Source organism: Myotis yumanensis, unplaced genomic scaffold (genome assembly GCF_028538775.1).
Source record: "Myotis yumanensis isolate MYYU_CA2020_CCGP unplaced genomic scaffold, mMyoYum1.0.hap1 SCAF_4, whole genome shotgun sequence".
Classification (NCBI taxonomy): Eukaryota; Metazoa; Chordata; class Mammalia; order Chiroptera; family Vespertilionidae; genus Myotis; species Myotis yumanensis.
This window is the reverse complement of record NW_027223755.1, coordinates 3,557,691-3,569,883: the sequence shown is the minus strand read 5'-3', so window position 1 is coordinate 3,569,883 and position 12,193 is coordinate 3,557,691. Positions and strand designations below refer to the sequence as shown.

At 49.3% G+C, this 12,193-nt stretch overlaps 1 protein-coding gene across 1 annotated transcript in view; it reads left to right on the top strand.

The window, feature by feature from the left end:
* MTMR12 (myotubularin related protein 12) overlaps positions 1 to 12,193 on the top strand; it is a 50,872-nt gene that overhangs the window by 13,576 nt on the left and 25,103 nt on the right. Inside the window, exons 2-6 of the mRNA XM_070411762.1 lie at positions 2,821 to 2,881; positions 6,157 to 6,299; positions 7,261 to 7,333; positions 8,148 to 8,278; positions 11,015 to 11,108. Of these exons, the coding sequence (XP_070267863.1) occupies positions 2,821 to 2,881; positions 6,157 to 6,299; positions 7,261 to 7,333; positions 8,148 to 8,278; positions 11,015 to 11,108 (502 nt within the window). The remainder of the gene's footprint in view (positions 1 to 2,820; positions 2,882 to 6,156; positions 6,300 to 7,260; positions 7,334 to 8,147; positions 8,279 to 11,014; positions 11,109 to 12,193) is intronic.

Below are 12,193 nucleotides of genomic sequence, written 5' to 3'. Positions count from 1 at the left end.
AGTCCCACCTCACTTAACCAGGGCCAGCTTCATCTCCTCGTCTCTAAAGTGAGGAAGGACAGTGATGGCTGTTCAAGTTTTGAGGACTGAATGAGACCATGAGTCGAGAAACCATCTTTGCAGGCTCTAGTAGTTATTGCCTGGTCACCCAGTGTTCCAGTTATTTTTGTATGTCTGCTCTTCTTGAGGGCAGAAGTCAGTTCTTACTCGTCTTTTAATCCTCAGCATTGGATATTTAGGGGAGTCGGGAGCTGTTTGCTGAAACGAATTGGTCTGTATTAGAGATGGGTCATCGTGCAGCTCTGAGAAGCCAAACATACAACGTGAGTGTTGACCCACTGGTTTTGCTTCTCGTGTTCATAGGCGCCCTGGGCTTTGGGCAGCTCTTTCTAGAATCCTGTTTCCGAGGAGCAAGCCGATGGGCAGCTTTGTGAGTCTGGCCAGCTGTGGGAGGTGGTCCCAGGAGGTGGTCTCCTTGGGCCATAAGCTTGCTGAAGCACGCGTGACAGTCTCACCTCTTGTCAGGCGTAGCCTTTGGCTCAGCACTGGGTGAGACGCGTAGATTCTGGGGGCAGGGGCAGCTGTGGGCCCTGGAGTTGTTGATATTAGCAGTGGGAGCAGGAGCAGATGTCGCTCCTTTTGATCTGTGAGGTAAAACATGGAAACTGGAGGACTTGTTAATCATGCCCTTATCCTCTTTACATGTTTTTACTTATCGAGTTAGAGAGAGAGAGAGAGAGAGAGAGAGAGAGAGAAATGGAGCAAGAGAGACAGAGAAAGAGGGACACATTGCTGTGTTGTCCCACTTATTCATGCATTCGTTGGCTGAGTCTTGTGTGTGCCCTGACTAGGAATTGAACCCACAGCCCAGGTGTATCAGGGCAATGCTCCAACCAACTGAAATACCCGGCCAGGGCTTATCCTCTTTTTTTTCAAAAAGGATTTTAAAAATATATATATATTTTATTGATTTTTTACAGAGAGGAAGGGAGAAGGATAGAGAGTCAGAAACATCGATGAGAGAGACACATCGATCAGCTGCCTCCTGCACACTCCCTACTGGGGATGTGCCCGCAACCAAGGTACATGCCCTTGACCGGAATCGAACCTGGGACCTTTCAGTCCGCAGGCCGACGCTCTATCCACTGAGCCAAACCTGTTAGGACTTTAAATTGATTTTTTAGAGCGAGAGGATGGGAAAGGGAGAGAGAGAAATATCGATGTGAGAATGAATCATTGATTGGCTGCCTCCTGCAAGGCCCCCAGTGGGGATTGAGCCCACAACCTGGGCATGTGCCCTGGCCGGAATCAAACCTTTTGGTGCACAGGACGTTGCCCAGCCAACCGAGCCACACTGGCCAGGGCTTAACCTCTATTTAAAATGAAACAAACAAAAGGAGTACCCAACCCCTTGCTCAAAATGGGTTCTCTGAGACAGCCATGGTTTTCTACTCAACCTCTCCCTGTCTCAGCTGCACCAAGTTTCTTCTAATTCAATCGGAATTAACAGCTTCAGAAAACTACCCAGAGCCTCCTGTCAGAAACAAAACAAAACGAAACAAATTCCAATTGTATTTGTTGACAAACTGGTTGTGTCTTGTAGAGTCAGGATTTGACTGATTGCATCCCCGTGGTGTCATTTAACATGTTTCTCTGCCCCAGTGTTTCTTATGAATTGGTAGGTTAACATAGATATAGAGCAGTGGTTCTCATAATCACCTGGGAATCTTTTTAAAATCCTGATTTCTGGGCCTCATCCTCCGGAAATTCTGTTTCTTTGTTATGGGGTGGGGCCACGACATTAGTAACATAGAAACAGAATTTCTGGAGGATGAGGCCCAGAAATCAGGATTTTAAAAAGATTCCCAGGTGATTCTAATGTGCAGCCAAGGTTGAGAACCACTGATATAGATGCTCAAGCAGAGGAGATGAGCTATTTTGGCAAGACTGCTTCATGGGTGGGTGGTATGGTAGGTTGCCCACCATGCCTCTCTTTTGTTAGGTTAACTGCCATGGATGAGTCCATTAATTCATTAAGGATTGCTGATTATCTGAATATTCAGTAAACACTGAGCCCAACAGGGAGGCATTTGGAAATGTTTTCATTGAGAAACAGTGACACAGAAGCTGGCCTTAGCTCCTCACCTCAGTGGCACTGTCTTGGGTCTTGGTAATTGGAAGGGGCCGTTGGCGTTCCCAGCTGTCCTGGCCTTGCTGTGCCTGGAGCAGCTGCGTTCACATTGGCTTGATTTATTTTTTACTATTTTATTTTTTTACAATCAGAGTATTGACTTGACACATTCATATTTTCCTGTTCTTACCTTTAAGCTCTTTACAGAAGTCCATTTTCTCTCCAGAACAGAATTGTTTGCTTTTCACCCTCGCTTCTGCCGGAGGGAGAGGGAATCATTCTCTGGGCTGCCTTCCATTCCCCTTCTGACTGGGGCTGCCTTCCATTCTCCTGACTGGGGCTGCCTTCCATTCTCCTGACTGGGGCTGCCTTCCATTCCCCTTCTGACTGGGGCTGCCTGGCTTTGCTGAGGGACGTTTGATCCTTAGATAGGGAGTCCCTCCCGCCCCTCCGCTCGGGGCAACGATAGTTGTCAGTCCTAAGTAATTAGTTTAATGCATTGAACTAATTTGTTGGAATTTTCTGTCATCCTTTAGTTAAAAAATACTTTAAAAAATAATTAGCTTGTCAAATAAACAGAAAACTCCTGCGGGCATATATTTTCATGAATATTCTGAAAGCATGGCTTTATGTTACTCATTTTGAGCCCTAAACAAATAAAAATATTATCCTTTGCTCTTCTCTTTTAGGAAATTCACACAAACGAAAAGGAAGTAACAGAGAAGGAAGTAACTCCTCACTTGCTGCCAGGTCAGTCATGTTAGTTTCATGTACAACGCAAAGCCGGTGATAAATCACGTCATCCCTGCTATCACTATCTATACCTTTGTTTCCATCCAGACAAAATTTAACAGTTGTGAGCTGGACAAAATACCAAGGTCTTTCGTTCAGTAGTTACACACCTGGGTGTGAGTATTACAATAGCTGTAAAGAATTTTCTTCTTTTCCTCCCCCACGCAGATAAAAAATAAACCTGGGAAATTCTCATCTTTCACAAGCAAAGGAGACCTTTCCAGGTTGCCTCACTGGCCCCATCCACTGTCTGGTCCTCAGTCAGGACAGTCCTGGTCCCCACAAAGCCCTCCTCCCCCACTCCCTTCCTGCCACCTTCACTAGCGCAGCTGCCGGGCTCCCCAGGCAGGCGTCTCTGCTCGGTCATCTGAGCACCAGGGCCAGGTGTGCTGGGTTTGCCAGTGCCATCCCAGGGCCCCCAGGGCTACCAGGACTTTGCTCTGTGGTCATCACCAAGGAGCGTGGGTTGGTTGGGTATTTTTTGTTGTTAATCTTCACCCAAGGGTATTTTTTCCATTGATTTTCAGAGAGAGTAGAAGGGAGGGGGAGAGACCCAGAGAAAAATTGGTGTGAGAGAGACATTGATTGGTTGCCTCCTGCATGTGCCCCGGCCAGGGCCGGGGATCAAGCCCAAAACTGAGGTCTGTGAATTGAACCTGGGACCCTTCAGTGCATGGGCCAATGCTCCAACCACTGAGCCAAATTGCCAGGGCTGGTTGGGTATTTTTGAGGTAGGGAGAGTGACTCTATAACTTGAGTCAAGCTTTCATCAGTTCTGAATTCAGAACCAGAACCGACTTGATGGCGTGTCCTCTTCATACGTGGGGCTGTCCAGTAAGCTGTGCGTTCAGTTCTTCCTCTTCCTTTTTCCTAACCCCAAATAGCTTTTTAAAATAAGTGTTTAAAGGTGCATTTTCCCAAAACAATAGGGGCTTGTTCTGGTACTTTTTATTATATTCCGTTTTATTGGGAGTATGTGAGTATGTACAGGTTTCTGGCTGGTCCACCTATTTGGTAAATATGTTGGGATTTTATAACTTTTTAAAAAATGCTTTTAAGTTTCAGAAGCTTTTTCCCATAATAATGGCCTAAACCTTAATCCATATACCCTATTGTCTCTCCTTTTCTTGGACTGGAGATTTTGAAAATACTTTATTTTAAGCGTAGTGTTGCATGCATTCTCCCATCCCCTGTTACCTGATGGTTCTTCTGGGTGTGCAGCTGTGAGCTCACAGCTGACTCCTCTGAGCCCCGCTTCCGAGACTAGACTAAGATCCTGTCCCGCTCCCATGATCCAAGACCCCTCTGCACACACAGGCTGATGGCGGCGGCCCCGTGCGCCCGCTTGCACAGCCTCACCGGTGCTGGCGGCCACTCACGTGAGTTTCCAGTCTCCAGTGCAAGACCGCAGGCTGTCCCTCCTTGTCTTGGGCGAGGTCCACGCTAGGAGCTGAAAGCACAGGAAGCCTTGCTCACAGGTCTTCCACCTCACCGGTCTTCCACCACTGGGACTATGTAAAACCCTAATGAGGCCCTGACTTCATTGTTTCCTTCAAGCTCTGTGGTCTTGCTGGAGGCTGAGCCATCTCCCAGTATTTCCTTAGTAACTAACCCCTGGAAGGCGAAAAACATGCCACAGTGTGTCCCTTGATAGTCTCAGTGTCTGTAAACTTTTCTGTTTACATATTGACGGTTAGACTAAATGATGAATTTCGAGCCAAACAGTACATTTCAAGGCGTTGAAGGAAACAGCCAGAGGGAGCTTCTGGGGCAAAGATTCTGGGGGCTACTGACTGGGGAGAAGAGTTTCCTTCTCCTTCTGGTTGCAAAGTATTTACACTTCATTCCCTGTAACCTTCTCTTTTCCTGCCCTCAGCCAGACACCCCGCCCTGACAGGCTTCTCTGTGGGAGCAGAGACTGTCACCCCTAAACCCTCACCTTTCTGGCTGTCAGGAGAACTGCTCTGGCTCCAGGAAGTCAGCTTTCCGTGGGGCTGGGTGCCTGCAGATAGAGCAGGAAGGTGACACACTGGGAGGAAATCATCTCAGCGAAGAAAGAGAGGAAACCATCCCCCAAACCCCTGACCCCCTTTTCCTCCCATCCTGCCTGCGGAGCCGGGGTGAGTGTGGGCATGTTGCAGCCTCTGCCGCAGAGGAAGCGGCCGGCAAGACGCCCACTGCCGGAGGTCTGCGCCAGAGGGGGACAGGCCCTGCTGCCATCGCTCAGGAGGGTGTTTGCTGGGGTCCAACCCCAGCGGGTCCAGGGGTCCCCAAAGGTGTGGACGGAGTCGGCGAAGAAGGAATGACATGGAGACAGCCTTCAGTTGATCAGCAGCCTAGCCAGGATCTCTAGCCAGGACCTCCAGCCAAGTTCTGGTGCCATGTTCTCTCGCTAGGTTCTCCACCCAGCTTCTCCAGGTTCTCCAGCCAAGTTCTGTAGTCAGGTTCTGTCCAGGATCTTTTGCCATGTTCTCTCACTAGGTTCTGTCCCTAGGTTCTGTCTAGGATCTGCAGCCAAGTCCTGTCTCTAGGTTCTGTTTTTTGTTGTCTTGTTACATCTGTATTTATACCAGTTGATTTTAATCCTATCAACTTCTATTCAAAAGGTTAGGGTGTTTCTTATCTCCATTCCAGGGAGTAAAGATTATGTAGCTTAAGTGTGATTGTTTGTAGTTAAAGTGATTAACTACCCACCTGGCACTTAGTTAAGGGGTTTTATCCCCTCCCTAACTTCAGAGAAAAATCCCTACCTGGGGAAACAACCTTTCTCGGAGAGGTGACCTTGGTTAAAACACATAGCACCAAGAAGGTGAGCAAACATATTAAGAACAGTATGCCATATATGCCAGGTCCCTTGAAACAGCAAGGATGGACCGGCTCCCGGCAGGTGTTGTTCCTGGGAACCTCTGCTCGGGGCCAAGCAATAAAAACACGAGACCTCAGCTTGCGAGGGTAGCTGAGGTCATCCCCCCCGGGGAACGTCCCGTATTCATAGTGAGAAGATAGAGAGGTGCCCTGTGTGAAGGGGCATCTGAGCCGTTTATCTCACTCCTCAGTGGCCCCCACTCGGCCTCCGCTGGTCCGATTTTGGCAGCGTGTGCCTGTTGGAGTGTGAGTGTGTGAGGGCTGCGTGTGCTGAGGGCTGGTCTCTACAGGAAGGGGCCAGGGCAGCGTGCTGCTGGCGAGCTGGCTGTTCCCTGAGGACTAGCGAGGACTTGTTTTGGTGTCACCAGGTGAGCAGTTGCTCTGTGAAGCCAGCACAGTGCTGAAGTGCATCCAGGAAGACTCCTGCCAGCGTGGCATCTATGGCAAACTCGTCTGCACGGACTTCAAGATTGCGTTCTTGGGCGACGACGAGTCTGCATTGGAAAGTGATGTATGTCCGAGCCGCCTTTGGCTGCGTGGGGGGCCTGCAGTCGTGGCCCAGTGTCTTTGTCCCCGGCTCCCCAGCTCCTCCACCCCCAGCATGCACAAACGCAGGCACAGGGCCCTGCTCACCCCTCTCTCTCTCTCTCTCTCTCTCTCTCTCTCTTTCTCTCTCTCTCTCTCTCTCTCTTTCTCTCTCTCTCGGTCCTTCAGGCGTCCTTCCCGGGGGAGGGCCATTCTGGAGCTTCCCGCTTGGGCCTCCTGTCACTCGGGCTTGCATTTGACTTCAGAGGTTGACACGTTCTCTCATTTTCTTCTGTATCTCATCGCAACGTATAACTCATTGGAATCCCATCTCCCCAAATATACGCCCCCCCCGCCCCCGCCATGTTCTCTATACTAAGCTCTTCCTTAAATTCGGGAGCTAAGTTCGTTTATGAAACGTGCCCAGGGCAGCCCTTGGATTGGGGTTTACGCTGCCCCGAGTGGTGGTGTCCCTGGATTAGCAGCGCAGTGTGAGGACTGGCCACACCGCCCGGTCCCCCTCGCTACTTAAGCAGCAGCACCGTGGCCATCGCAGAGTGTAGTCTCCTGGCTGCCGTCCGCTAGCTGCGTGGCTCCCAGTCCTGGGAAAGAGCATTTACAGAAACGCGAGCCTGCCCTGTTTTCGTCCTGGGCAGCTCTCACTCACCTACTTACATTGGTGTGGACCGATCGTAACCTGCGTGCCACTTCCAGCACCTCTCACGGTGACCCTGTGTCATGCCCAGGAGCAGCCAGGAATGGCATGTTCGGCCTGGGACTGACAAACCAGGGATCACAGCTCTTCACACGCTTTGTCCCCTTCCCAGGCACGTGGCTGCATTGGCCTGTGTTTCTTAACATGCCCATGGAGAACAGCGAGCTGCTCTATATTAATGTCTAGCAGTGCATAGAAAGGAGTCACAGTTGTTCCCTTTTGAATCCTCTAGGAAACCCAATTTAAGAATAAGATCATAGGAGAAAATGACATTACGCTCCACTGTGTTGATCAGATTTATGGAGGTAAGTGTTAAGTATCTGTTTTCCCCAGGGGGAGAGGGAGTGCTAGCTTCCGAAAGTGTAGCTGATAGTGTGTTTATGGTCTTCTATAGTTTACTGTAATTTCTTCACATGTTATCTTGCTTAAATCAGTGCTATGGATGATAAAATTGAGATATGAAGTGGTTGTTTGGGTCACTTAGCTGGAGGAGCTCGGACTTGACCTTGGAACCCGTGCTTCCCAGTCCCCACAGTGCCACTGCGTAGGGTTTTGTGTCGCTGTTAGCATAGGTTTTACTGTAAAGGGGAACCTGGGGAAGGGCCGTGTCCTGCATGTGGCTGTCAAGCCTCGGCTCCACTCCTCTATTTCTGTAAGCAGGACTTTCCCAGAAACCATGCAGTAGTCATTTATGACGCTTCTAACACCGGGAGGAGCTACGTGGTCAAACTCAGACAGGGAGGGAGGTGGCAGGAGGGCCCCCAGCTACAAGCTAGGAGTTGACTGTCCTAGCCATGTTGCTAGGGTCTCCCATCCATCGTTTGTAATCTCAGCTTTCGGAGCTGCATTTTCTGCTGGTCGGTGGAGGCCGCTCTCCTGACAGTGGCCAGTCCCTTGAGTCTAGTGCTCCCTCCAGAGGAGTGAGGGGCCCTGAGCGGCTCAGAGCCAGGCCCTGCGGAGGGATGGGGGGCCCTGCTGGCTGCCACTCAGAGGTAGCACCTCTCCTCTCACTTCTGCGCGCTCTCCTGGAAGTCAGTAGTGCACCTTGTTTCTTTGGCATTAACTTGTTGCCTTATAACATCATTCCCTTCCTGGTTTTATCGTTTATCATATGTGCAGTGTTTGATGAGAAAAAAAAAACTCTGTTTGGACAACTGAAGAAATACCCCGAGAAGCTCATTATCCACTGCAAAGACCTCCGGGTATTCCACTTCTGTCTGAGGTACACAAAGGAAGAGGAAGTCAAAAGGGTAACTAGCTGCCTGTGTTTCAGGCTGTATTTCCCACCAGGTTTTCCCCACGACTTTTGCTTACGTTGCATGAAGGTGGAGGGGCGCCTTTCACTCTGCAAAGTTGAACTCGGTTATAACCCCATAGGCTTTGACAGAATTGAGAGACGCTGGTCAAGTGTGCCTGTGTATTATCCTGGCACATGCCGCCGTTAGTTCTCTAGTCCATCATGTTTTCATTCCTGGAGACTCTGCAGGGGTCAGGAGGCAGTGAGAGAAAGGGATGGGAACAGCTAAAGCAGCCCTCTTACCTGGCCCCCGACAGCCTTCGGGAGGCAGTAGCAGGGACCCCAGCTCCTGGGTGGGTGAGCGTCTGTCTGGGAAGCAGTGAGGAGGAGGAGGAGGCCACAGGTCGCATGGGCAGAGCCACCTCACTGGGTGACCCTGTGCTTTTGGACACGGTAGTAGACTCCATCTAGTTGCCACAGCAAAACAAGATGAATAACGGTCAGCTGGTTACAGTGGTCATTGTGACTTCTAAGCTTTCTCTTGCTGAGATATTGAAGGGGTCAGACGTGCCCCTCCTGACCACATGCGCCAGGGCAGCCAGGCGAGAACCAGTTCATCTTTGTCTGTGGCCCTGTGAGTTACGCACACTGACAGGCAAGTCCTTGATTTTCTCTCGGTCAGATTAGAGAACGGGGCCCCAGGATTTCCCCGAGCAGAAGAGTGGTGCAGACACAGAAAGTTTCCTGAGAAGCCGAAACTCGCTCTAAACAACGAGTTAGTCGTCTACCCAAACTTACTTTGGCTGGGAACCTTGAACAAAAAGGCACAATTGCTAGAAGGAAGTTATAAAGGCCAGAAATGGGTCAGGATGATTCCATGTGTTGGTTATTATCTGATATCAACTGTATGTTGTTAATGTCAAATTTTTAGAGTATCTAAGTATGGCCCTTGAGGTTTCTTAGCACTTAGTTTTTGAGAAATTGGACTGTGCTTTAAAAATTTCCCTAAAAATTCAAAGCTTTTAGAAAACCTGACAGAATGGTTAGCCTTTGTAACAGACTAGAGGCCCAGTGCATGAATTCCTGTACGGCGGGGTCCGGCTGGCCTGGCCCCAATCAGGGTGGATCGGTGCTGGGCCTGTCAGGAGGAGGAGATGGCGGGCGATTGGCTGGCGGGCCCCACCCTCGATTGGAGTTGGGGGCTGATTGGGGGTGGGGCCAGCCATGGGGAGGGGCTGTGGGTGGTGGGCTGGCCGCCCCCCCCCCCCCAATGGGGTGAGAGGTGCCAGTTGGGGGACAGCGGCCTGGGGGAAGGGTCATGGGTGGTTGGCCGACTGGCCTTGCCCCTGATCGGGGTGGGAAGGCTGATTTGGGGAGGGACTGGGTGGGGGAGAAGGGCTTCAGGAGGTTGGCTGGCCGGCCCTGCCCCCTATTTGGGGGGTGGTGCGATCAGGGCCAGGGCCGGCCTCGGGGAGGGGCTGCAGGCTGATCAGGGTGGTGGGGGCCCATAGGGGATAGGGCTGGCCTCGGGGAGGGGCTGCAGGAGGTTGGCCGGCCAGCCTTGCCCCCTATTCGGGGGGGCGGTGCTATCAGGGCCAGGGCCAGCCTGGAGGAGGGGCTGCAGGCCTATTGTGGTGTGGTGGGCCAATCGGGGGCAGGGCTGGTGAGGGGAAGGGGGTGGGGCGTTTGGCTGGCTAGCCCGCCCTTGATCGGGGTGGGAGAGTCTGGTAGTGGGCAGTACTTTTGAGAACAGTAACTGGGAAGAATGGGAAAAGAGCAGGTTTGAGCAGAGGAATAAGTAAAGCTGCAATGCTGGCCAGGGATCAGCCTCAGGAAACCACATAGAGCAGCGGTTCTCAACCTGTGAGTCACAACCCCTTTGGGGGTCGAGCAACCCTTTCACAGGGGTCGCCTAAGACCATCGGAAAACACATATGTAATTACATATTGTTTTTATGATTAATCACTATGCTTTGATTATGTTCAATTTGTAACAATGAAAATATATCCTGCATATCATATATTTACATTATGATTCATAACAGTAGTAAAATTACAGTTATGAAGTAGCAACGAAAATAATTTTATGGTTGGGGGTCACCACAACATGAGGAACTGTATTAAAGGGCTGTGGCATTAGGAAGGTTGAGAACCACTGACATAGAGAGCTTTTGGGTCAATGGGGAGAAAAGGAGATGTATGTACCTGATCAGGCCAGTTCGCTGACCACAGTGGGCGTCATAGCGACTGGTTATTATGGTCGTTAGGACATTATGGTCACTGGCTTTTTATATATATTGACTGGTGGCCCGGTGCATGAAATTCCTGCACATTAAAAGGGAATTAATTAGAGGAAATATTTTAATATTGCTATTTGTCCTTTCTCTATAATAGAAGTGTTAGAGATGAAAGAAAATTAGTAAAATGTATATGAAAATAATATATAAATTTATTAATAAACAATAACAGCCTCATGTCCCCTGGCCGGCGCCAGGTGGAGGACACAGCCTCACGTCCCCCGGCCTCGCCACGCATGCATGCAGCCTCCTGCTGATTGGTTGTTATGGCATGAGGGCGTCATGACCGTTTGCATATTAGCTCTTTATTATATAGGATAGCTTCCTGGAAGCAGATCTCAGCGCGTTGTGACATGCTGCCCCGAGGTGCCTATTAGCTGGACTGAAAACTTAGACAACTCGGTGCTTTCTGCCAAAGACATGACTGCCTCCATTGCGTGCTTCTTTTCTAGATTGTCAGTGGCATCATCCATCACACCCTGGCTCCTAAACTGCTGAAGCGATTGTTTCTCTTCTCCTATGCAACCGCTGTGCACAGCAACACGCGTGAGTGTCTTGTGGGCTGTCGTTTGTAGGGGGTGGAGCTTCCAGTTTCTACCTGAAACTGCTGGGAGACAACCCATCCATGGGGCATTTTCTCCTCTTCTCTAGCAATTGGTCACCTTTGCCGGGGTGACACATGCAGGATTCTTTAAATAAAAAAAGTTTGTTATTTTTCCTGTGATCTTTGTTGCTTTAACTCATTTTTTAGGTTTGTTGTCTTTTTTGTGAGGGATGATTGGTTTGATTGTTTCTTATGAAAGGTAAAATCAATATATTATAACTAGGGATGTGAGATTATAGAGAAACAAAATTGAGACGAATTTAACATTGCCCTGTTTGTCCCTGGATTCTTTTTTCCACTTTAATATACTTGGTTTCATTTCATCAGACTCTAGAGCAGTGGTTCTCAACCTTCCTAATGCCGCGGCCCTTTAATACAGTTCCTCATGTGTTGTTGTTTTTTTTGTGTGTTTTTTTTAAAATTTATTTGTGTTGTGGTGACCCCAAACCATAAAATTATTTTTGTTGTTACTTCATAACTGTAATTTTGCTACTGTTATGAATCGTCATGTAAATATCTGATATGCAGGATGTATTTTCATTGTTACAAATTGAACATAATTAAAGCATAGTGATTAATCACAAAAACAATATGTAATTATATATGTGTTTTCTGATGGTCTTAGGCGACCCCTGTGAAAGGGTCGTTCAGCCCCCAAAGGGGTTGCGACCCATAGGTTGAGAACCACTGCTCTAGAGGCTGCCTTGCATTCTAGAAGGTTTTTTTAAGTATTTATATTTTTCAATCCTTACCTGAGGATATGTCTTTATTGACTTTAGAGAGGGAGAGAGAAAGATTGATGTGAGAAAGAAACATCGATTGGTTGCCTCCTAAAAGTGACCCAACCAGGGATCGAACTTGCAACCTGGGTATACACAGTGGACGTGGGACTGTCTGGTAGGCACACCAACTGAGCCACACCACCCAGAGCTAGAAAGTTCTTAAACAACTAGAACATGCTTGGTAGCGGATACTTGGGGGGGAAGTGGGACAGCTGTACATAAAAGAACACATCAGACAACACCCA